Source organism: Equus asinus, chromosome 4 (genome assembly GCF_041296235.1).
Source record: "Equus asinus isolate D_3611 breed Donkey chromosome 4, EquAss-T2T_v2, whole genome shotgun sequence".
NCBI lineage: Eukaryota > Metazoa > Chordata > Mammalia > Perissodactyla > Equidae > Equus > Equus asinus.
In genome coordinates this window covers 50989773-51016288 of record NC_091793.1, presented here as the reverse complement: position 1 = coordinate 51016288, position 26516 = coordinate 50989773, and the positions used below count along the sequence as shown (strand labels likewise).

At 33.8% G+C, this 26516-nt stretch overlaps 1 protein-coding gene across 17 annotated transcripts in view; it reads right to left on the bottom strand.

The window, feature by feature from the left end:
- Positions 1-26516, bottom strand: part of PPP1R12A (protein phosphatase 1 regulatory subunit 12A) — a 152494-nt gene that overhangs the window by 30943 nt on the left and 95035 nt on the right. For 5 of the 17 annotated variants that reach the window (XM_070507253.1, XM_070507249.1, XM_070507251.1 and 2 more), the window contains exons 9-18: positions 20688-20812; positions 14548-14664; positions 13945-14160; positions 12580-12674; positions 11643-11747; positions 10595-10762; positions 10028-10204; positions 2454-2544; positions 1031-1231; positions 621-789 (exon numbers count right to left, since the gene is read on the bottom strand). In XM_070507253.1, the coding sequence (XP_070363354.1) occupies positions 621-789; positions 1031-1231; positions 2454-2544; positions 10028-10204; positions 10595-10762; positions 11643-11747; positions 12580-12674; positions 13945-14160; positions 14548-14664; positions 20688-20812 (1464 nt within the window). The remainder of the gene's footprint in view (positions 1-620; positions 790-1030; positions 1232-2453; positions 2545-10027; positions 10205-10594; positions 10763-11642; positions 11748-12579; positions 12675-13944; positions 14161-14547; positions 14665-20687; positions 20813-26516) is intronic. The other 12 variants (XM_044747374.2, XM_070507252.1, XM_044747367.2 and 9 more) reach the window with 9 other exon arrangements.

Sequence of the window (26516 nt, the reverse complement as noted above, 5' to 3'; positions counted from 1 at the left end):
TTTCTTAAGTTTATCCCTACAGGATTACTAATATTACCATGACTAATAATATGAGATTTTGCTTTTAAAATATAAAATGCTTACAAATTAGGAATAATTTTATTTAGTACCCATCTCTAATTCAAATTAGGACTTCAAATAGCAAGTTTATTTGAAATAACAGTAAATGTTAACAGTAAGCATCAATACACTATATAGCTGAAAAAGAAATCTATTTCTCAAGAAACAAGCATAAAAACAATTTTGTTTTAGCAAGGACATTACAAGTGTTAAGTGATTTTATTAGAAAACAATTTCAGAAAAAACATTTAAAAGATATGATCACTGCTCCTAGAAACAGTCACCCACTAGTTCTTTTATATTGACGTTGCTGCTGGTGGACATCAAGATTTTTGTGAAGTCTTAGGTTATAAAGACATACCTAACAACGACAAACCATATAATTTTCTTTTTTTAATTTTCTACTTTTCTCATTCACAACCCTAATATTCTTTTTGTTTAGGTAGAATGAGTCCCAGTTTAGGATGTTGTTTCTTTTCTGTTGAACTATTTATCATGAAAAACCAATTCAAAGGATTATTTGAAGGAAACAAAGTGTTTTCAAAATTTGGTCTGCTCACCTCTTTCGTTTTCTTTTGTTAATCCTCTGGAGTAAGCAGATGTTATACCTACAAGACTATTTGGCCTGTTTAGTTGACTTGAAGCATGGAGTGAACTGCTCATGGTAGAAAGTGAAGAGGATGGAGTAGTTGAACTTGAAGTTGATGCTGGTCTGTAACGCTGGTAAGTCTGTGAAACATTAAAATTAAAAGTCACATGAAATATTAAAAGAGTTAAAAACATACAGAACACTTAAATTCATCCCAAAGGAAAAGTAATGTTCTAATCATGTCAAAATAATTCAGATTTCCAGTTAAAATCCTTTTGAGTATTCTGTATACAGTTGTTAGTATATCAATCTCTTGTATACTGAGAATCATAAGAACTATTTGTCATATTTGACCTAGTTGTGTTGTTGGTATACTGTTACCTCATCATACGTTCTGGAGTACTTTTGCTTATATTCATCTTCTCTAGATGTTTCTGACTCCTTCTTTTCTTCTTGCTTCTCTTTATCCTGTTTTTCTTTTTCCTCTTTTTCTTTTTCTTCATTTTCTTGTTCTCTGGTTCGGGTAGAACGACTTCTTCCTATTGTTTTTTCAGCTTCCTGAAGATCAGTCAATGTCACCCCCTGCACACAAAAAAGATAAATTTAATTATGAGAGGCATTAAAGCTTATTTCAAAGGAATGTAAGTAGATAAATTAAATATGAATGTATTAAAAGTCAAATATGCATGTTTGGAATTGGTTTCCAAATTGAAACAGAATTTCTACTTAGCAAGTCAGTCACTCTATGAAGAATCATCATGAGCAAGCACAATAATATGTACTGAGAAAAACATAAAATATGTGTAAGAAACTGTCCTTCTATTCAAGAAATTAACAAAATAGCACAGGAGATGACAGAAATACCATATGAATATAAAATTCCCAAGAAGTTCAGAGAAAGGAGGAAAAGCCAATATATTACATTGTTTATACAGGCATGTGCTGCATAACGATGTTTCAGTCAACTAAGGACTGCATATATGACAGTGATCCTATAAGATTAGTACTACATAGCCTAGGTCTGTAGGAGGCTATACTATTTAAGTTCGTGTAAGTACACTCTATGATGCTCACACAGTGACAAAATCACCTAACAATGCATTTCTCAGAGCGTATTCCCGTCTTTAAGTGATGCATGACTGTATATTAAATTTATATGTATTTATGTTTTTATATATGTATATGCACACAAAAGATTTCAGTAAAGAAAAAATTTTTGAAGGTTAAGTTTTGAACAACAGGTTGGATTTCAAGAAATAAAAGTACAAAGAAAAAATATGTTAAGATCCTAGCAAAGACTTCAGTTTGAAATGTGAGTAACGGTAAGGATCTAACAGTTGAATCTGGATTTTGGAACTCCTCAACTGTAGGAAAGGAAAGACACAAAAGGATATAAGAGACATAATTAGAATGGCAAGGAGGAGATAAGGAGGTAAGAACTAGCCCGAGTGACATTTTTCTCATACTTGCACATTAGCTGCTTGATACAGCTAATAAAACAGACCTATTCCCCCACAACTCCAAACATTCACAGAATTCTTTTTACGCTTATCAAATACTCTGTGCTAGACACCATGTTAGGAATAAAAAAATAAATACTCAAAGAGATACAAAAGCATACGCTAATTAGATAGATTGTAATATTAACAGTATAAGCATACACAAAGGCAAAGGGAGGGCCACTAAAGCAACTTTTATCTTTTAAGATTTACTCACATCATATACTGACATCAATATTCTCACAGGAAAGTAAAAAAGGCAAAGGCAATTTATTTGGAAGTTTATATATTATACACTTTATTACCTGTGTTGATCTTCTCGACTGCCTTGCTTGTCTAGATCTTGCTTTTCTTTGGGATTCAGACTCTTCATCTCTAACAGGAGTGAGGTATGATCTACAGTAATAAATAAAAATCGTTAGTTGGAGATATAAAAATGTGTGCGAATGAAACATACAAGTTTAGCATCTTAATGGGTTTAAAAAGATGTCTTCAGAAAATAGTTATACCCACTCTGAAATTCAACAATGCCATGCGATAATTTTTTAGATTGAAAATAATCATATTAACATATCATAGTTTTCAAGTTCTTCCTAACCAGTTTTTTTTTCTTTTTTTTAAAAACCACGTAATGTCATTCCTTTTAGTCCCTCTTTTGATTCCTTGCAACACTATCCTAGGTGACATATGAAGTTATCTGGCTAACTCTACACTGTCAGTCTCTTCTTATGGTACAATGGTTAGGACTGCATGCAACATTCAGGATATGGGATGACCAGTGAGTAAGTAACACTCCCTGTAGTCTTGTCATGTGCATTTATTAGTGATGTTTTTGGTAAACATCCTATCACAGGATATGCACAATTATAAAAGCATGCAACCTATGCCAAGAGTTAATTAATTAAGGAGTCGAACAAGCAGAGATAAGACAGAGCCTGCAACATAACAAGAAAACTTCCCCCAATGATCACTATTACTTGGGAAGTTCAATCATTAACATCTAGTTACATGACCATCTAGCTTACATTTCTCAGAGAACACTCAGAAGTCGAGTACTTCTATTTTCCGTGTTGTTTATCAAGATTATACCACTTGCCCCCAGCTCCAGATGTTACTTTTTAAAAAGACTCTTTTGTTAGCTTTAGTATTCTTCTCAATTTGTAATTCATTCTGCTCTTTAACCTCTGTGACACTATTCATATATTCTTAACAAACTTCAGAATTTATTCTTGGTTTTGTGCCTTATCTTTTAGGGTTTTTTGTTTTTGTCTTTTTGTGAGGAAGACTGGCGCTGAGCTAACATCTATGCCAATCCTCCTTTGTCTTATGTGGGATGCTGCCACAGTGTGGCTTGACAAATGATGCTAGGTCAGCACCCAGTATCCAAACCTGCGAACCCTGGGCTGCCAAAGCAGAGTGCATGTACTTAACCACTACGCCACTCGGCCAGACCCTCTTCTAGTTTTTTTTGAATGTGCTCTAAGTTCAGAGAGTTCAACACATCTTCAAACTCCTTAGAATCATTTATGTTTTCTTCAGAATTCTTTTTAGAGAGCCCTCATTCCTTTTGTTACATAGGAATTCATATTTCTTTCCTCCACACTCTTGAATTCTTTGAAATCTGTCTCTCTAAAACTACAATAGGTGATTCATTATTTCCCAGGATTCAACTCCTTGGATAATTAACCCTAAGATGATAAGGTTGTTTCTCACCCAAGATCCTAGTTGCCTCAATTTCATCAAATTAACCGTTACTCATTGATTACAGTTAGTTCTAGAGGGCTGGTTCTTCCCGTTTCTCTTCTTACAGATAAACTGTAAACGAGAGAACTCAAGAAATTCTCAAGAGGGTGTTTTTACTTGAATGAGACATCCAATAAACTTAGAAAGATGAAAATCCCACCATTACTATATTTTGACTTAGGTTGTTTTTATCATCCAATTTGAGAAAATATCACCTGTTTTCTCCATTTGGTTGAACAACTTATGGCACTATATTATGATGATATAACTTCCTTTTTTCTCTTTATCTGTATGTTCTCTATCATGTTTTCATCTCTAGGTTTCTAGGATATCCTGAAAGACTATGTTTTTTTGCTATCATATAGCACTACATTTATCTTATCAATAAGGCACACTTCATCAAATTGAAGCATTTCATTGAAGAGCTCTATGTTACCAAATTTTGTTTCTACTAAAATATCAGTACTGATTTAAGTTTATAAACTAAGTTTTAAATGTTTTTAAAATTAAATTTATAATTGTTTGTTTCCTGTTACCTTAATTTGTTCTCCTAAATGTGGAAGGCAAGGAAAAAATTCACTAAACATTTTGGTTATCAGCCATTTCCTTTGTTTGACTTTCTCTTAGTTGAGATTCTGCTACATATGGCTCCATCTGTACCAACGCATAGATCCAGAGATGAACGCCACTGGTAGGATACCTGCCCTCTTCCACGATACTCGAGCTACACAAAGCTTGACATTTCTCTTTCTCCTGTAGTTTTATAATTTTCATTCTGTCTATATATCTACTGTCATGAGTTTTAAGGTTTTTATTTAGATATAACAGGTACTTCCTATTTTTATAACAACTCTAATGATTTTTCTGGGATAAGTAATTCAAAAAGAGAAAGAGGGGCTGGCCCCATGGCTGAGTGGTTAAGTCCGCGTGCTCCGCTGCGGTGGACCAGGGTTTCGCCAGTTCGAATCCTGGGCACAGACATGGCACCGCTCATCAGGCCATGCTGACGCGGCATCCCACATGCCACAACTACAAGGACCCACAACTAAGAATATACAACTATGTACCAGGGGGCTTTGGGGAGAAAAAGGAAAAAATAAAATCTTAAAAAGAAAAATAAAACAAATAAAATTTAAAAAATAAAAAAATAAAAAGAGAAAGAGAATAAACTTATTAGAGATTAAGAAATATTATATCTGGGGTATAAAATTAACGTACATAAATCAGTAGCATTTCTATACACTAACAATGAACTAACAGAAAAAGAACTCAAGAACTCAATCCCATTCACAATCGCAACGAAAAGAATAAAATACCTTGGGATAAACTTAACCAAGGAAGTGAAGGATCTATACAATGAAAACTACAAGACTTTCTTGAAAGAAATTGACGATGACATAAAGAGATGGAAAGACATTCCATGCACATGGATTGGAAGAATAAACATAGTTAAAATGTCCATACTACCTAAAGCAATCTACAAATTCAATGCTATCCCAATCAGAATCCCAAGAACATTCTTCAGAGAAATTGAACAAACAATCCTAAAATTCATATGGGGCAACAAAAGACTGCGAATTGCTAAAGCAATCCTGAGCAAGAAAAACAAAGCCGGCGGAATCACAATCCCCAATTTCAAAACATACTACAAAGCTACAGTGATCAAAACAGCATGGTACTGGTACAAAAACAGGTCCACAGATCAATGGAACAGAATTGAAAGCCCAGAGATAAAGCCACACATCTATGGACAGCTAATCTTCGACAAAGGAGCAGAGGGCCTACAATGGAGAAAAGAAAGTCTCTTCAACAAATGGTGCTGGGAAAACTGGACAGCCACATGCAAAAGATTGAAAATTGACCATTCTTTTTCACCACACACCAAAATAAACTCAAAATGGATCAAAGACCTAAAGATTAGGCCTGAGACAATAACTCTTTTGGAAGAGAATATAGGCAGTACACTCTTTGACATCAGTTTCAAAAGAATCTTTTCGGACACTATAACTCCTCAGTTGAGGGAAACAGTAGAAAGAATAAACAAATGGGACTTCATCAGACTAAAGAGCTTCTTCAAGGCAAGGGAAAACAGGATTGAAACAAAAAAACAGCTCACTAATTGGGAAAAAATATTTACAAGCCACTTATCCGACAAAGGGTTAATCTCCATAATATACAAAGAACTCACACTGCTTAACAACAAAAAAACAAACAACCCGATCAAAAAATGGGCAGAGGACATGAACAGACATTTCTCAAAAGAAGATATGAATATGGCCAATAGACACATGAAAAGATGTTCATCATTGCTAATCATCAGGGAAATGCAAATCAAAACTACACTAAGATATCACCTTACACCCGTTAGATTGGCAAAAACATCCAAAACCAAGAGTGACAAATGTTGGAGAGGTTGTGGAGAAAAAGGAACCCTCATACACTGTTGGTGGGAATGCAAACTGGTACAGCCACTATGGAAAACAGTATGGAGATTTCTCAAAAAGTTAAAAATAGAAATACCCTATGACCCAGCCATCCCATTACTGGGTATCTATCGTAAGAACCTGAAATCAGAAATCTCAAGAGTCCATTGCACCCCTATGTTCATTGCAGCATTATTTACAATAGCCAAGATGTGGAACCAACCTACATGCCCAGAAACTGATGACTGCATAAAGAAGATGTGGTATATATACACAATGGAATACTACTCAGCCATAAAAAAAGACAAAATTGGCCCATTCACAGCAACGTGGATGGACCTCGAGAGTATTATGTTAAGCGAAATAAGCCAGTCAGAGAAAGACGAACTCTATATGACTCCACTCATAGGTGGAAGTTAGTATATTGATAAGGAGATCTGATCGGTGGTTACCAGGGAAAAGGGGGGTGGGGGGAGGGCACAAAGGGGGAAGTGGTGTACCCACAACATGACTAACAAAAATGTACAACTGAAATCTCACAAGGTTGTAATCTATCATAACATTAATAAAAAAAAAAAAGAAATATTATATCTGAAATATGAGAAGCTTTGTTGTAGAAATTGGTTATATAAATTTTGAAAATGCTATACATTCTAACATTCTCCAGGAAAATCACAACATACTAAAAGGTTGGAGAAGTGCTGAGAGAAGAAATCTGTTTAAGTGTGTTTAACTCAGCATTTCCTAAGATCATTTAAGTAGAAAACACTTTTTATTTTCTTTTGCGGTACACCTATTAAATGTGGAAAAGTGCTCTGTGAAACATCAGCTTGGAAAATATGGTCCACTGGCTACTTTTTTCCTCCATTCATTTAACACTTATTTATGTACCTACTGGCCCTATGCAATTTATTGCTTTTTGGATTTCCACCAGATGAGAAGAAAAAAGGTAAAAGAAGAAATCTAACTGTGATAGAAAATCTGGTTAAATAAAAAAAGTTTACAGCAGCCCAGATATATCACTTCAGCATTCCAGGAGCTGCTCTGAAAGGAAGCATGAACATGGACTATTGAATTCTGACTTTTACTATACACATACAAAGTTTTCATATTTAGTTTAGAACATTGGCACTTTGCCCTTTTACACACACGGCAAATAGCACTAATCAACCATCACACTATCTTCCCAGGAGCCTAGATTCTTTTTCAACACAGTTTCAAGTTGCCATCAAAGTTAATAAATCTATTTATCATATCTGATTTAACATTTGCAGCTTAGATGGATAAAAATTACTTGTTCACAGACTTGTAAAATCTGCTCATTTAAATTTTCCATACAAGATTCGCCCCAAATTAGCACAAAAATCTAGCCTATCAATTTGTAATACACAATATATTTCCTATATTTGATAGTTTCCATCTGATATTCAGTTCCTTTGTCTTCCCTTGGGGTGAAATAGAGACCAGCAGACCTCTAAGAATAGGATGTAGAGAAGAAAAATAATTAATACATTTTATGTGTGTTTAATTCTAAACAGGTGATGATCAAAAAGATGGTAAACTATACCAGTCAAACTCCATTGTGGCCTTAATCATTACTATATTATACTATCATACCAGATCTCTTTCTTATAACTAGATAGAACATGTAATTGTACTCTTTAGTAGTCTTAGATTGCTTACTATTTTCTGAGTAACCCAATAGTTTTACTTTTAAATTAGGGATTTTTTTCAATAAATGCAATTATTCTATATATTTTTTATTTCACTGACATTTATTGGCTGAAATATTTATATTTATTTATACTATTTATATTTTGGTTAGTCAACCAAATTACATTTCTAAAAAGCTGAATACCAATCGCTGTTTCTCACTTACTTTTTTCCTTCCAGAGGCAAGATAAATAAATGGACAAATGGGAGCTGGCTGAGCCAAGGGAAAGTGGTGGAAGAGACTGGTTATACTAAAGTAACAGTTCTATGTGAATTTATGCTACAAATATGAAGTTATTAGTAAGGTAAGGTTTTGCAGTTTGAAAAGACTATGGAGAATGAGAAATACTTAAACAATGAAAGAATCTGCTATCATGTTCCATCTATTTAAAGCTAGTTTTTCTCCTCCCTACCACCCCTCAGATATCCCCTAAATTAATCCATTGGAAATCTTAACAAACAAAAACAAGAAATCCTCATCCAATCCTGATCAATAGAAAGAAAAATTTAAGAAGACCGTGGAATTTATAGCGTGTATGGTAACTTTACATAATATCCAAAAGTACATATGTAAGGGTACCTAAAATGGCACAAATGTACTGTCATCTTTTTCAGTCATAATATACTTTTAAATCATCATATATACATTTTTGGGGGCAGATTTTCAACCATATACATTTCAAAACCACTAATGAACTTTAATTACAAGACAAACAAGAGGCCAACAATGTATTCAAAATTGCAAGCAATTATTTGACATAAAACAAAACACAAACATTAATTAATATTATTGCAAACATCATTGAAACAAGGTTAAGACAAACAAAATTTCTGTAATATAGACCAGGAAAAATGTCAACAGGCACATTTTGTTTCTTATACTATTAGAATCTGCTTTGTCCTGACAATATCTCTAAATATTTAATTCTCAATCTTTAATGTCTTTCAGAATTAATTTTAAAAGCTGAAACTCAACTCTCTCCAATAACATAAAAAATAAAGAAAGACTATGTGTCAGAAATAAAACAAAGTTAATCCGGTTTGTATTTTAGTAAGGAAATTATCAGTTTATAGCTAATTTAATTTTGCAAGAATAAAATATAAAAAAGGTTACATTTAGTTTCCTAAGATTTTCCTCTTTTTTGAGAGGAAAACAAAATTCAAAGCTAGGGACTATACATGATACAGCAGAAAGAACACTGGACTGATTTGCCTGTAATCTCGGGCCTAGCCTTAGCTTTCACACTAATTAACCATATAAAGTGGAAAAGTCTGTATCTCTGGGTCTCAGTTTTCTTCTGTAAAGCAAGATATCACAAAAGATAAGTTCCTTTCCAGATCTATGATTCCATACCAATTGGCAGCAGCAGGAAGAAATGAGCAATGCTTATAAATATGCACAAAATAAAACTCATAGACCCTTTAAGAAATTTAACCAAAGAGTGCCTTCTATGTACCAGAATTAAAACTAAGTGAATGTATTTAACGTATTTAAAATTATTTGTCTTACACATATGTACAAGAAGCCATTCTTTAGCAAGAGAATCTTAAAATGAAATTCTCAAAAATAATAACAAAAACAGTTTACAATCCATTTCTTAATAATGGATGGGAACAATGAGAAGAATGAAAAAACCTGTTTTTGTCAGTTACACCTACTTTTCCATGAGTGTGATTGTGTGTGTTTAGGTATCCATCACAAAAAGTTTTGAATTAAAACAACTATAAAAAAACTAAGATGGCTAAGTAACAAGACAACTGTCTGGCTCACTGCCTTTTAACAGAAACATCAATTCTGTCAGAGGTGGGTTATCAAGCCTTAAAGCCAGTAATTGCTAATTATATCAATTTACATAGTTCTGAGCTGATATAGGTTACTCCATTTATTAACCTACTGGAGAGATGGTCATCAACTTCCTAAGAGTAAGAAAACAAAACAAAACAAACAACTTTCATCACTGGGCAAGATACATCAGCAGTCCTATTTGGGCTTTACACACCTGCGTCTCTCCCTGACCTCTGATGTGGAGGAGACAGTGCCAGCAGTAGTTGTAGTCAGGGTTGTGGTAGAGGCTGCAGCATTTACAACAGTTGGAGCAACAGGAATGGTCACTGCCGTAGGAACACTGTCCTTTTCTTTTTCAGCACTATCCTCAGCCCACAAACGATTTGAGGTACTATTGTATCATAAGCAGCAACACAAAAAGAGAAAAGGAAAACAGCTAAACAATGAAAGCACTTTCTAGCAGCTGAAAACATGTGACTACAGGGATGGATTTTTTAAAAACACAAAGACATCTTTCAGCTATGAACAAAAAAGCTCACCCAGAGCTGTCAGAGACAAATTTATATTTTAAGCAACCTAATTCAAGGAAAGTTCATAATTCAGGAACTTAACATTTTCCCCAGACATGCATAATTGCCTCTTTTGGGAACCAATTTTTGCTTGCAGATAATTTTAACAAGGTAAATGAAAAAATCCAGAGCCCCACAATCTTCTAAACAAAAATGCATGCACATACATAAGCACACAGTAGGCCTGAACACAAAATGTATCTGTGACTCACCTGCTTTGTGTGCCTGCTGAGGAAGAACCCGTTGTAATCTTTGTAGTAGTGCTTGTGCTGGAAAGCAGGCTTTTCTGAAGCCCAGCTGCAGAGGTAACTGTTGGTGTTGATGTGGTGCTTGGAACACTAGAACTAATCAAATCATTATGTCTTCTACCGAAGGAGCAACTAAAGGAAAGAGTCATATCTATATAGGATGTGTTCGTATGTGTACTCTATAGTTAAAGTCTATACATTACACAGATTCACAAGGGTAGGAAAAATCTAAAAAATTGTGTTCCTAAATATACCACCGGCTCCAGCACCAAGAGTTGCATCTACAACTTGCTAGAGTCTAGATGATTTCACTAATTTGGTAGTGTATCACTTTATTGCCTCCCCTCCTCACTCAACGAGAATGAATGATGATCTGATCTGATCTTTCACATTTCTGGAACTGTCACGCCAGCCTGGGTCTGAGGAAAACACTTTGCTTTGGCTTTACTCAGGGAAAGTTAAGACTGATATTTTTGAAGAAAACTGTTTCAGCAATGAGTCACATTCCTAGGAGTGACCCATACTTACATTATACTTGTTCATCTTTTTCTCTTCTTTTTGGTTGCCTTTAGCAGAGAAACAATTTATAGGTTTTTTTCCCTCTCCCATGTGCTATTACCAACATTCTAATTCAAGGTATTTCCATAGCTCTGAGGTCTCAGACAGGTGGAAACTTTCTAGGTCACCAAACGATGACCAGATCAATTAAGACACTGATCTAGTTCAACTGCTCTCAGCAATTATATGAGTTCTTCTTTAATACGCTACAATCTAAAAGATACTTCATAAAATATCAAATTTAATTACATAGATAGTGTAATAGAAAGGCATAAGTAGGAGCAAATTTGCACCCATATTTAAATAGATGTTCTATGTCTTAGATGAAGCTTTAAACAACAAAAGATATATTTAATAAAAGGATGTATTTTCTTATATGATATTAAATTGAGGGCTCCAAATTGCCTCATATTTTTATAAAAGAATACAGAAAAGTTAAGAATTACATTATTACCTTTTATGATAAGTTGATCCTTCATTAATTGAGCTATTTTTTTTGAGATCATCTTCCCATTTTCTTCTTGTATACGAACTACTTATTCGCAAACTTGAAGAGTCTCTGTGAAAAGAATATGCTTCAGATTTCTGGTAGGTAATTTTAAAATAGGGTTAAGAAAACGGTATATTAATAAACATTGGTAGAAGCAGAAATTAGTAAAATCCCTTGGGAAAACACTTTGGAATATTTATTAAGAAGTGAAAGTAATTCCAGTTCTAAGATTCTATCCCTAAGGTATAATCTTAATTATGGGGAGAAAATTGAGATGTTCACAGAAGTTTTATTTATGATCACAAATATTAGACAACTTAAATGTTCACAGTTCGGGGAGGGTAAATGGTTACTTTAACCTCAGCAGATCTATTCTATGGATCATTATATATTAATGAAAAACAATGTTTATGGAAAACATATATTAACATCTAAGACTACATATGAGATGTTAGGTGAAAAATAAGTCAAGACAGAAAACTGGATTATTATACCATGACTATAACTATATTAAAAAGTTCTCACACACCATGTGCTGAAAATTAGTAAGAAACAAACTAAAATGTTGACAGTGATTAAGGACTTTTTCTTCCCTCTTCTTTCTCCTTTTCTATACGTTCCAAACATTTAGAGAGCATGTACTAGTTTGTGACTTCATCTGCCACCATCATCCCCTCACTGTCTTCTGACCACAATGCCTTTTTCTTTTTTTCTATTTCATGAACATACCAAGCCTGCACCTCCTCAGGACCACGCATTTGGAGTTCCCTCTATCAGGAATACCCTTTGTCTCTTCCCGCGATCCATATCCCACACAATTACAATGCTCATGTTTGAATTCTCATGCTAGATAGTAAAGATTTTACAGTAAGAACATAAAAGCAAATCATAATGAATTTACCTGTTTTCTTTCTCTTCGATGTCAGATGTACTGGCTAGTCGTCTGGGTATCGTAGGTGCAACATACGCAAGCCTAGTTCCCTTACTATCTTTCTCCTACACAACAGGAAAAAAAAGACTAAAAATCAATCTGTGTGATGATTATAGGAGCTGTGGAAGTATTAAGCAAAGAGTATTCAACGATTTGTAATTACACACCCATCACAGTTTACTTTATAGTATTTCCACAGTTCCTAGCTAAACTCTGAAATTGATATCTTTAACAGACAAGTACCATAAGCACTAAAGGATAGCCTGTTCAAACTAATTTTCTTTTCTTTGTCCTTTAATCTAGAATTAGATAATATTTAACAGAAGAAAGGAAGAAAAATTCTCCCACATTTCAATGACTTTTTCTAAAACTTCTATAATAGATTACTTAAAGTAATATAGTACCATAAGGTAAAATATCCTCATTTCTTCTAGAGAAATAAGGTCTCACATATAAGTCCCAACATTTATGTTATACAAACTATTTACTACCTTGACATTCTATGCTTTAAAATATAACATTAAAATATTCAAAACATAAATTATTTAAATTATATTTATCTAAATCTGGCTGAGACTGTTGTGGCATGGCATCTGATACATTCCCACTATATTGCCTGCTATATTGGCATCAAGTACTTGGAAAACAATTGGGCAATAAATTTATACAAAATAAAAAATATTAAAATTACTTGATGAGAAATTCCCTTTCTGACCAAAGGAAATGAATTTCTGATACAAGGAAACACTCTTAAATAAAGGAAGAAAATTGCAGAGGAAAAAAAGTCCAAGCACTGAAATGCAACTATATAAAATAGCATTGCATGAACTGTGTGCATTCTATTTGATGCAATTTAATACTACCTTTCAAAATATAGTTATTAAAACCACTCATTAAGACGAAGTTGCTCGTGATGCATCAGATGAAAAAGCAGGTAAAGAAACTGCAGATACCGAATAAATGCAACCTATGAGTATACTCTCATTCTAGAATAAATGTGTTCCTAAATGTCAAAAAACTTTCTTAATAAATAAAATAAACTTGTTTCTTATATATTTTATTGTAAATTTCAACTAGGATAAAAGATTCCTTTAATTGAGTATAATCTCATGATTTATGTCTTGAGCGAATACATCTGATTTTCCAATACGTATAATTCTATCTAGATATTTGTTTACAGTAGGTAGATTTGTATTAGTGAATAATTCATTAAGTCGGGTGAATTAAGCTGATACATAGATCTAATGATACATAGTAGAAAACCCATTGGATTTGATGTTCCTGAGAAACAAATTATTAGAGTTTTTAAAGAAACCAGATTGAGAAATAGATTACCTTTTCTTTATTATCCAAAGAGGAGGAAAGTCTGGGACTTGAAGCTGAACGCATAACACCTGCAGTGTCTTTTTCTTTCTGAGCCTCTTTAGACGCTGTGATTTCTGCAAGTGCACCGTAACTGCCTGTCTTTCTAAGTCCTAACCTCCAAGATGCAGGAGACTCGTCTTTTCTCTCTTCTTCTTTGGGAGAAACTTTTGTAGCTGAGGTTGGAAACTGTTTTTATTTTATTTTATTTTTAAGGAAAAGAAAAAAAGAATTATCAAGACGGATCAGTCCTTAAGCCGGAAACAACTTTTAGATAACATGTCTAAACTCATAGTTAATAGTTTCAAGAGAAATACTTTTACTAAGTAGGTTAATGTCTTAGTCAAAAATGTAAAGATCTAAAACTGAAAAAGGAATCAACTATCTCTGTAGAAGTTAGATTTAAGAAAACACACTCCACACTTTATATCACACAGAAAAATTATGATGCAAATATAGAGAACAAAAATGAGCACAGCATAAGGACTTAAAATCATGCATCTTTGGAACCAATCTTCATATTAAACTTGTTATGTTGTAACCTAATATAAATCCTTGCACATAGAAATGCCTCACCATAGATTTTTCACCCTTATTGGGCACAAGAACAATGCCAGTTTTGCGCAAGCCCTGCCTCCATGATGCAGGATCTACTGATTCCACCACAGGCATGATAGGAGCAATGAAATCAGACTAAAGCCAATTAAAATAAGACAGGTAAAGAGAGAAAGACTGAAAGCATGAAAACAGAAAAGGAGGTTATGAGCAAAACACACTTTTTTCTTTTTAAAAGGATTTTATAATAAATTGAAACCCAATAACTGGGTAATAATCCAAACTTTAAAAGTCACTGTGAACAAGTTTCAGTTTTAGCCTGAGATAATCTGAACGAATCTAGCAGAGAATCTTCTAAAGCAGTTAAAGGCACATACAGCAGATAATATTACAATATGTGAATGAACAAACTACTGCACTTTAATTTTGTTTTTACTCATTTATATACTTGGGGTAGAAATTTTTAAATCCAGCATAATCAATAAAGAAAGAATACTATATATTTTCTAATTATAGTATTTAATTCAGTAATATTTTTAATTTTATAGCCTTAAATTTACTGTTTGATATTTCCACCAAACATTAATCTAAACATTTCAACTAAAAACTATTTTTTTTTGGTGCAAATATTTATTTAATTTTCAGGGCTTTCCAACAGCCCTAAAAACGAAACATCTGTTATCTTTAGCTCACTTCATCAACGTCACTTACAGAGTTTAAATATTAAACAATACTTAAATATACACAGACAAATATAGCAACTAATTAGTTGCTTTGAGCATAGGATATGGGTAATTTAAAAAAATCCTTTCTTTCATATTTACTGCCAAAGTTTGTTGTAATGAGCAGTTTAAAGTACTCATGATGTTGGAGAGCTACTTCATGGACAAAATGGTTATAAGATACCTCTGGTACTTCTAGTAATTAATTCCTATCAACAGAGTCGAAAACAAAGACATGATAGACAGCATTCCCCAGTTCCCACTGTGCACTGAGGCATTCCAGGGGGTCAGAACAAATTGTCAGGGGTGTTGTGGGATATTTTAAAGTTCTGAGAGACGCACAGTGACATCTGTTGGACACTGCACAAACTGCCATTATTAACTTATTTGCACCTAATAATGAATAATAAATGAAACAAAGAGGTATTTCTTTTGGTCAGTGGCACTGTGAAAAAAAATTAGTAAAACACTAACTCCACTGACAGAAAATTTCAGGAACACCTCTGTAATATTTTATGCAATATGATAGGCATTGAGATGACTGTTTATTGATTTCTGAGTTTAAAGTCACAGTACTCTAGAACAGGGGTTGGCAAAGTTTTTCTGTAAAGGGCCAGATTGTAAGTTTTACGCTTTGCAGACTATAGAGTCTCTCTTGTAACTACTTATCTACACTGCTGTAGCACAAAAGCAGCCACAGTAATACCTAAATGAATGAACATGGCTATGTTCCAACAAAACTTTATTTAGGGACACTGAAATTTGAATTTGTGTCACAAAATATTCTTTTCCTTTCCATTTTTTCCCCTAACCGTTTAAAAATATTAAAACCATTCTAACTTGTGGGCTGTACAAAAACAGGTAGAAGGCCAGCTTTGGGCCAGACACCACGGTTTGCCAATCCCAGCCCTAGAATATCCCCCAAAGCAGAAATAAATGATGTTTCTCCATGATAAAACAGTCAAATAGCAGATAACAATTACTGAATATTGCAGCAGAAGCGAACATTTACCAAGTGTTTACTCATGTCACACTCTAGGTGCTTCACATGGGTTATCTCATTTATTCTTTACAAGCACCTAATGAAATACTATTATTACTGTTATTTTAGAGTTGAGAAAAATGAGGCAGTATTATCAATTTCCAAAGGGACATTTGTTGCACTGTAACGAGCAACATACCTCCACTCTGCCTAACATGAATTTGGATTTAAGTACTGGTTTACGTGTTTAAAAGCACCTTTCAATTTTACTTGGCGTGTAAATGAACCTCTCTGAAATACTCAATTATACCTACTCCCTGAAACTCTTTTCTTTGGCTTTTGTAACAGGACATTATTTAGACATTCCTACTCTTCTCACCACCCTCTTTCTTGGTCTTTTTGTTGTTGTTAGTGGCTTTCCTTCTCATAGCTCGGCAACATAAGCACTCCAAGAGTCTATTCTCAGATCTCCCATGTTCTCTTTCTACTTTCTTCTCCTGAGGGTTGGGAGTAGGGTCTTCTCTATCTCCTCAGGCTAAATATTAACAGTATTCAGTTTATTCTGAAATCTGTTATTCTCCAGCTCACAATGACTCCTAAATTCACAGGGCTGAATTTCTATTTACCTGTAGAAGGCACTATCTAAAATTATAATTGGAACCTGGAACTCAACATGCCTAAAATCGAATACCTTTATTTCCAAACTAATTCTTTCTCAGTTCCCTATTTCTGTTAATGGCACCAATAATCTCTTCAATCTCCTGTGTCTGAAACTTCAGTCATGTTAGACATCTTCTCTGTCCTCTTCCTCCATCTATAAATTGGGTGCCAAGTCTCTAAATCTCCTCCTCTCTTTTATAAGGCCACTGCCACATCTCTAAGTTTATATGCTTACCATCCTGGGCAACTTCAATGACTTTTCTAGTAAATCTTCTCTCAATCAGCCTCTCACCTTCAAACATCCCTGTACACTGCTATCAGAATAATATTCTACAAAGAATAATTCTCTCATGGCCTTGTTCAACACCTTCTATGATTCTCTACTATCTATCAAATTCTAAAAATGTTACCACAGAAACGAAAACATTCCATAATTTGGCTCTACTTTTCCTGTTTTACATTGCATCTGTACCCTATAAATCAATCAACTAGGTAACTCATTTTTCCTATAAAATACTCCACATTATCCCTATTTTGCTTACATTGTTTCTCTTCTCTCCCTTTCAACAAACTGTACAATCATTCCTTCTCTGTTAGTTGAAATACTACCTACTTATTCTTCAAGATCTAGCTGAAATGTTCTCATTCTACTGCTCAAATCAAATGTGATTTCCTCTGTTTCTTAACCATCATTCTACAACTGTACACTTTTAGTTGCATACTTCTATACTCACAGCACATAGTAGTCTTTTATTAAATTATTATTATGCTTAATAACCAGATTTAATTAAGCAAAACATTTAATTCCAAGAAAATTCAGAATTCTTACCATCTAGTGAAGAAAATATAGTTTACACTTACTGGAATTTATGTGTACACAGCAGATAGGTAATTTTTTCCAGAAATCCTAACAACATTTATTTTAACTAGAGAGAGTTATGAACTTATTTTAGTTAAAATTTAAAATCATAAAATCAAACTTATGGTTTTATAGATAATATCTCCACAAATAATAGGCCTGATCTCATTGCTACCGAAAAAGTTCTTTAATTTTAGCTGAAGAGTTAAGACCTTAAGGGAAGATCATTTAAAGCGAATACATCTATGTTTCTCTTCAGTTACCCTGTATTATTACAGGATATAAGTGATATTTAACACTATTTTAGAGCTTCCTGTTTTGTGATCTATTCCTTGCTGTGAGTGAGTGTATGTATTTATTTATATATAGTTTATGCAGTGGTGGAGGAAGCTATAGAACTTAAGATACCTTTATCTAAATATTAGAAGCAGAGTAGTGAGTGAGAATCTAAAAATAGAACTCTTAATTGCAAAATCTTTTAAGATGCACTTACAAATTAACAATTCATCTAAGGAAATCTGTATCTGTTAGGTCTCTGAGCTACAAAAAAACCCATCTTGAAACAAACTTAAGAAACACTAAAATGCTAAATTAAAGTGAAAAAAGTAGCATTGAACATAATAAGAGGCTTTAAAAGTCACACAATACTGATAAGAAGATTTTGCCATTTATTAAAATATACTTCAAAATTTTTGTACACCATGACTTTATTGCTGTGAATAAAATTTGGCTACAAAACCTTAAGAACAAAGAGTGAAACAATATAATCTTCAAAGTAAGTTATGATGCTTGAAATTGAGAATAAAACAGTTTTTAAACATGCAAATTACAGAAGCAGATAGTTGTCATTAGATCAATTATAGAATCAGAAGTAATTCTGAATAAGAATTTTTACAGCAAAGAAGTTACAAGCCCACTAACAGAGCTATTAAGTATCTGCTTTCAGTTAGGGCAGTTGGCGTAAAATGTCATAAATCTGGGGTTATGCTTGATAAAGATATAGTTGATCATAAAAAGTCTATTCTAATTATGTGAGTATGGTAGGAAAGAGATTGCTTAGCTAAACAATCAAAAGAATGAGAGGCAGTTTCTTGGCCACATATTCCAGGGGGGTGGAGCTTTTGATAATCCCGTAGTTTTAACAGATAATAAATCAAAAGAGCTAAAGTTTAGTATTCATTGAAGAAGTATATAGGGGTTCTAGAATTAAATGACACTTTAAAGCAGCTGATGGTGACACCAATTATGGCAAGATAATCATCTTAAAAATTCTGCAGACAGACTACTTCTGGAGAATTTCACTATAAAGCATATATAATTATGATCATATGAACATGAGTTCTAAATGAATTCAAGCAGCTCTCAGTTCTAGAATACAGAAAGATAACTCATTCATACAGCTTCCTGCTACTCAAACTGTACCAGTGAAATCTATATATTTCTGTCATAAAGATTTCATATTATTGTTTTCTTTAGGAAGTGTTTTAGAAGAGGTTTATTACTAACAGTATGCATTTTTTAAAAATTTTCTAGTTTATAACTTAAAAAAATTAACATTTTGACCACCTGGAGCCAAATTCAAAGACTGGCAAGACTAACAACATGACAGAAACGCTGTGGGGATTTAAAATCAGTCCTCAAACCCATGCAAACCAAATAATGTCAGACAAGCAACAAAGTAAGAAGTCCAAAGGCAGAGACATGACAACTAAATACAATGTGCAATCTGTGAGTGGATCCTTGATTTGGAAAAACAAACAACTAAAAAGATATTACTAAGAGGACACCTGGGAACATCTTGAGTATGTATGTATATTAGTGAACAGAGATAATAGTATTATATCCAAGTGAAATTTCCTAAGTTTAGTGTGGGAATGAAGGATAATGCCTTTGCACTTAGGAGATACATATTCAACTATTTAGAGGTAAAGTATTATACTGATGGCAATCAATTTTTAAATGGTTCTGCAAAAAAAAAAAGAAAAGTGAGTACATGCATGTAGAGAAGGAAATGAGTATGCTCATTAAAGATAAGTAAGGGCCGATGGGGAGGAGCCCTTAAAAAGAGACCAGTAGGTAAAAAAAACAAAACTCTTCATCGTTAATTTGGGTTAAAAGAAGTACAGGTTCTGGGGAAGCAGGAAAAAGAGAAGTCTTTAAAAAGATCAACGCACTAGCCCGAAAGCACCGTTTGGTGGAGAAAAGGAAGCAAGAAGGATGGAGAACAAACGGAGAACAGAATAAGGGAGAAGAGGAAGAAACGAAACTAATATTTTGGGAGCACTTAGTCACTAGCCAGGATCTCTCTCAACCAACGCTTACAACGTTAACTTTCTCTTTGTTTATTGTTTTTATTTTGTCTTTTTTTTTTTTTAACAGATAAGGAAGACAGTAATTCACTCAAGGTCGTAACAACTAACAAGAAGCGGGGTCAGGGGTTGGTCTCTGGTCTGTCCGACATCAGAGATATGCTTACTGGCATACAACATTTGCATGCCTGCTGCTCTGAATTGAGTTAGAAAATCTAAATTCTAGTTCTCTCACTGATTTGTGGTACTACTTTTTGTGTTTAACTTATACACGAGAAATTATCAAAATGCATCTTTACTTTAAGAGACAAAGGATATAAACGTGTTTCTCAAAAGTTCAACAGAAATAAAAACTACCATGATCGCTAGTTTTCATATAAAGTTTTTTATCTTTCTATCATTTATTTTTATTATCAACTGCGATATCAATTGCAAAAGATATTTTAAAAAGAATATAATATGGTTCAGAGGAAATCTCAAAGTAAAGAAAGAAAAATATATTCTTATTCTAAAACCTTAAATATTTTTGGAATAAACTATAAAAATTTAGAATTGCCTTAATGCTTTAGTCCAAACAGTACCTGAACAAAATACATGTACTTTTAGCAAACATATTTATTTTGGCTTACCTTTTTAATAGGTGAAGTAGGTGTTGCCTGACCCGATGACACAGTAGGTGTTGTAACAGCCACAGGAGCTGCTTGTGTACTAGAAGTATTGGCATTAGTTACAGAAGCCATGGGTTTTGTCTTATCTGTTTTAAAAGAAGGACATTAACAGTCAAGAGTCTATATGAATTTGGTTTCAATGGCTGGGCAAACAGTATTTTATATTCTATTTTTGTTTCAGGTTTTGTTAGTTCAAAGTCTTTTCCCACTATTATCCCTTTTAATAAGTGAAGTATTTTTTCCTGCTTTATCTCCCCAAATCCCCCCAGTACATAGTTGTATATCTTAGTTGCAGGTCCTTCTAGTTGTGGCATGTGGGACGCTGCCTCAACATGGCCTGATGAGTAGTGCCATGTCCTTGCCCAGGATCTGAACTAGCAAAACCCTGGGCCGCCACAGTGGAGCAAGTGAACTTAACCACTCCGCCATGGGGCCGGCCCCTAACAAGTGAATTTTTCAAGGAGTTTCTAGAAATGTCTCAATATGCATGCTGAAGTAAACAAGATAACATGAAGACACGCAACAAAGCTTCTAAGAACAAGCAGCACAAATAAAATCTGCTTTTTGTACTTTTAACACTATGGAAATTAAAAAACATATAAATTAATATTTAAAACTTGAATGCATGCCTACAACGTAACTAAAAAAATTATAAGAGCTATGAAATTTTCTAATAGATACACAACTTAATTGCTTATCTGAAACTGATAGCTCCTCTTTTTTCCAAGAAATGTAAAAGTGCTTTTTGTCAATAATCAGCTTATATTCCTGTCAAACAGTATGCTTAAATGTCACAAAGGGCACGTCTTCTCACCCCTAAAAAGTCTAAAGTTAAAATGGGCATGGTATCAGCTGAATTAGGCTAAATCTCTTTCTACAACGTATCAAGACAATTTCCAACTAGTAATGAATCACTCAGAAAGAGACTTCTGAAAATATTTTTTAAAAATCAATCTGATGCTAGAAAAAATTCAAAGACTGTGTTTGAATATATAAATCAGATTGGCTTTTAGCAAAACAGTCATATATAAACTTAAATCTTTAAATTCACCGTAATTTATAAATGGCATAGAAAAGTTTACTTTCCAAATGGTCAAACATCATTCTATCTGGTTTTAAAGTATTCCCTTGATTTAAAAATGGAGTAGGATACATATCCTTCTATACTTTTGGGAAGAAGTATTGTGCTTTAAAGCCCTATGAGATACTTATGTTCATTATACTATTTCTCTCACTCCTTTAGATCAGTTTTCCAAAGGAATCTTCCACCTAACTTATCATTACTGTATGCTGTTACACTTTATTAAGTACAATATTAAAATATTCTTATCTATAGGACAAATATAAACTTCCCACCAGCAACTCTGGATTTGCAACTCACTGAGTTCTATGTATGTCTAAGAAAAATCCATAAGATGTTAATAGGGTGAAAAACAAAATATCTCAAACTATACCAAAGGACAAGGTCAAACTGGCACATTTAAAGATCACCATAGGGACCGGCCCAGTGGCATAGTGGTTAAGTTTGCATGCTCTGCTTTGGTGGCCCAGAGTTAACCCGTTTGAATCCTGCGCGCAGACCCACACACCGCTCATTAAGCCATGCTATGGCAGCTTTGCACATAGAAGAACTAGAAGGACTTACAAATTGGATATACAACTATGTACTGAGGCTTCGGGGAGGAAAAAACAAAAAAGAGGAAGATTGGCAACAGATGTTAGCTCAGGGACAATCTTCCTTTAAAATAAATAAATAAATAAATAATAAAAGTCTCTATAACCTTAGCTTTTCAAATAAACTGAATGAACTAAACTTAGCATAATAAACTTTATTCTCATTGTTAAACAATACTTCTTTTCATTTACAGAAGCTAAGCCTATTCAGCACAGTTAATTACAAATTATGCATAACCAAATTAGACCATCTTCCTGGGAAACAATCCACCTAACTGGAGACAGTAATTCAACAAATATTTATTAAGTGTCTCCATACTTTAAGCACTGTCCCAGGTACTGGTAATGTATCTATCAGTCAATGAAAAGACAAAAAGCTTAACTGCACAGAGTTTACAGTCTAGAGGAAGAAATAAATAATAAACAAGATAAAACTCAATATACTTCTTTTTCATTTTTTCTCCTTCTTCCCCTATTTTCTCTTGGTTTAGAAATTTGTTTTATATTCGTGAAATCTACACACCAAAGAAGGTATATGCACGTTGTAAACATTTATGTTAGTTATAAGAATAATAATGAAACAAATGCCAGGTGTCTACCATCCAACTTAAGTAAATATTATCAATATTGTTGAAGCTCTTCTTTCCATTTGATTTAAATAAATAAAAAAAATTTCAAGGCCTAGAGGGGGAAAAAACCCTAAAAGCAAAACTATGCTTCCCTTTTTTCATTCCCTCAACTACCTCTCAAATTTATAGATCATCTGGAAGGAAATTAAAACTTTTGGTTGAGTTCCTGTTTTCATCTGATTAATGAGAAAGATACTTGATAGAAAACCGCTTTGGGGGGCTGGCCCCATGGTGTAGTGGTTAAAGTTCAGTATGCTTCATTTTGGTGGCCCCCGTTCACAGGTTCAGATCTCGGGTGTGGACATACATCACTCGTCAGCCATGCTGTGGAGGTATCCCACATATAAAGTGGAGGAAGACTATCAAAGATGTTAACTCAGGGCCAATTTTCCTCAAGCAAAAAAGAAGATTGGCAAAGATGTTAGCTCAGGGCTAATTCTCCTCAGCAAAAAAACAAAAACCAAAAACCAAAAGTGGCTTGCTAAATAATTTACCAAAGAAAATTCAACAAAGTAGTTACTTTACATCAGTCGGTTTTCCAAGAAAAAAGTCTTACAAGAAGAAGAAAAAAGTAAGTTTAGAAATTGCCAAATCAAGCTGTAGCTCTACAGGGAAATGGCTGCTTTCTCAAGCTTGCCAAATAAAGTATGATAAAGCCTTGCTGATATTAAAAGAGTGAGAGAGAAGGAACCACACAACATTTACATGGATTAGTTCTTAAGATAATAGAGTCAAATTTTCCTGGCACAACTGACCACTAGCAACAGGAAGAACAAAATTATCATTGTATAATGCTTCAGACGAACATTTAAAGTCAGCTCAGTGAGAAACTGAACAGAGTGACTGTTACGCTTCAACTCCAAACAGGGACAAATACAACGCAATTTGATGGTAATTAGTTTTATTTATATTTATGGAAAATTTTAAAGAACTATCCAGATAATTAGTCCAATTCTTCTCATTTTACAAGCAAGGAAATTTCAACCAAAAGAGGTCAGGAGACTTGATAGTTAGTGGCAAGACTGGTCTAAATCTGAAGTCTTTTAATTTGCTTTAAATAGCTCCCCAGTGCCTAACATTGACCAGTGAATTGTACAGAAGGGGTCAATTAAGAAAAAATTAGGTAACAAAATCTCAGAAATCTCTATGAGATGCCTGGACTTCCAGTTCTTGAATTCTACTGCATAATTAGTAAAAGACTTGACACGTGAGTTAGGAGATTTAGGTGCTAGTCCTAGCTTTCTTATACACATGTGCAGATAGTCTGACTTGCAATAAAATATTTTACTACAGACTGGAGGCCAAGGCATGTCTCATGCAGAGGAGATTAACTTCACAAAAATAACTCTAAATACTTGCAAAAGTATCTGAGTCAATTTAAATTGCAATGCTATCATTTCATCTTTCAGTTTTTGTAAAATAAACAAGGGAAATAGCACAAATTTAACCTAGATGATATTAGGAAAGCATGTATATTGATCATATTTAAATCAGTAGAGTTTAATTTTATACAATTATTATACCAGAGCTAACATTTATTACAAAGTAATGGTTATATAGTATTCACATAAAGCAGGTATTATTGTCCTGATTTTACAGAGAAATCTGAGATAAAATAAATTACCCACATATACAATTACATGTATGAATCAGTCTGTGTTCTTAAACACTCTGCATGTTATTATTCCTATAATTTGCTTTTATAATTAGAACATTTTAATTAGCATGTTATCCAAATAAATTATAACATTCAATGACTACTTGTTGCTGTAGCTTCCAATTGTACCAATATTACTGTCTCACCAAGGCAAAAGATATGCTAACTCACTCAACCAGCAATGGGACAGTAATAAATAAAAAATTCAACCCTAAGTGACTAGAATCTAGCTCTTTACATATTTCAAAAACTTTGTGTATCACTGAAAAATAATTTACTTGTAGGGTTAGTAAGCTTCAAGAAAATAAAGGAATTCAAAACATCACCTGGCAACAAAGCTAGCCCGTTTTTGTTTATTAGCATCATCTTGTTTTTATGGAAACAGAATTATTAGTATGTTCCTTCACATGTGTTTATTTAATAAACTTTACCTTATCACATTTTCTTAGAGAAAATATTTTGCTGACTGAGTAAAAATAAAATGATTCAAAACTGTTGTTGTCATGCCTATAGGAACTATAGGGAGTCCAAGAAATTCTAGGGCTCCATTTCTGTTTACCAATGACCACCAAACTGATCCTGATAACGACAGCAACTCTTTCATTGATCAAAAATTTTAATGGAAATGGAATATTCTTTTCTGAAAAATTTATGTCAAAATGCCAGGTTATACAACTCAAAGATGGCAATATTGGAATCTTGTGCTGTTCAGAAGTTTTGAGTGATTAACTGACATAGAATAAGAAAATAAATGCTACTTAATCAAGCAATTTGATTAACAAAATCTATAAGAACAGGTGGGCCAGAGGGAAAAAACTGCAGAAATCACATCCTTGATAGTAAAAAGGAAAAGAATATAAATTGTTATAGCTGACTTTGTAAAGCAATTTGGCAGCATCCATGAAGACTGAAAATATGACTCAATACAGGCTCATCCCATTTTACTGTGCTTTGCAGACATTATATTTTTTACAAATTGAAGGCCTGTGGCAATCCTGTGTCCAGTAAGTCTGTCGGTGCCATTTTTCCAACAGCATTTGCTCACTTTGTGTCTCTGTGTCACAATTTGGTAATTCTTGCAATATTTCAAACTTTTTAACTATTATTATATTTGTTATGGTGATGTGTGATCAGTGATCTTTGATAATACTATTGTAACTGTTTTGGGGGCATTACAAACCACACTCAGATAAGACCGCAAACTTGATCGATACATGTTGTGTATGTTCTGACTGCCCCATCGACAGGCTGTCCCCCGTCTCTCTCCCTCTCCTTGGGCCTCCCTATTCCCTGAGACACAACATTGAAATTAAGCCAATTACTAACCCTATAATGGCCTCTAAGTGCTCAAGTGAAAGGAAGAGTCACACATCTATCAGTTTAAATCAAAACCTAGAAATGATTAAGCTTAGTGAGGAAGGCATATTGAAAGCCAAGAGAAGCCAAAAGCTCGGCCTCTTGCACCAATTAGCCAAGTTGTGAATATAAAGGAAAAGTTCTTGAAGAAAATAAAAGGTGCTACTCCAGTGAACGTATGAATGATAAGAAAGCAAAACAGCCTTATTGCTGACATGGAGAACGTTTTAGAGACCCGAATAGAATTGATCAAACCTGCCACAACATTCCCTAAGCCAAAGCCTAATCCAGAGCAAGGCCCTAACTCTTTTCAATTCTGTGAAGGCTAAGAGAGGGGAGGAAGCTGCAGAAGAAAAGTCTGAAGCCAGAAGAGGTTGGTTCACGAGGTTTAAGGGAAAAAGTCATCTCTACAACATGAAAGTGCAGGTGAAGCAGCAAGTGCTGATGCAGAAGCTGCAGCAAGTTACCCAGAAT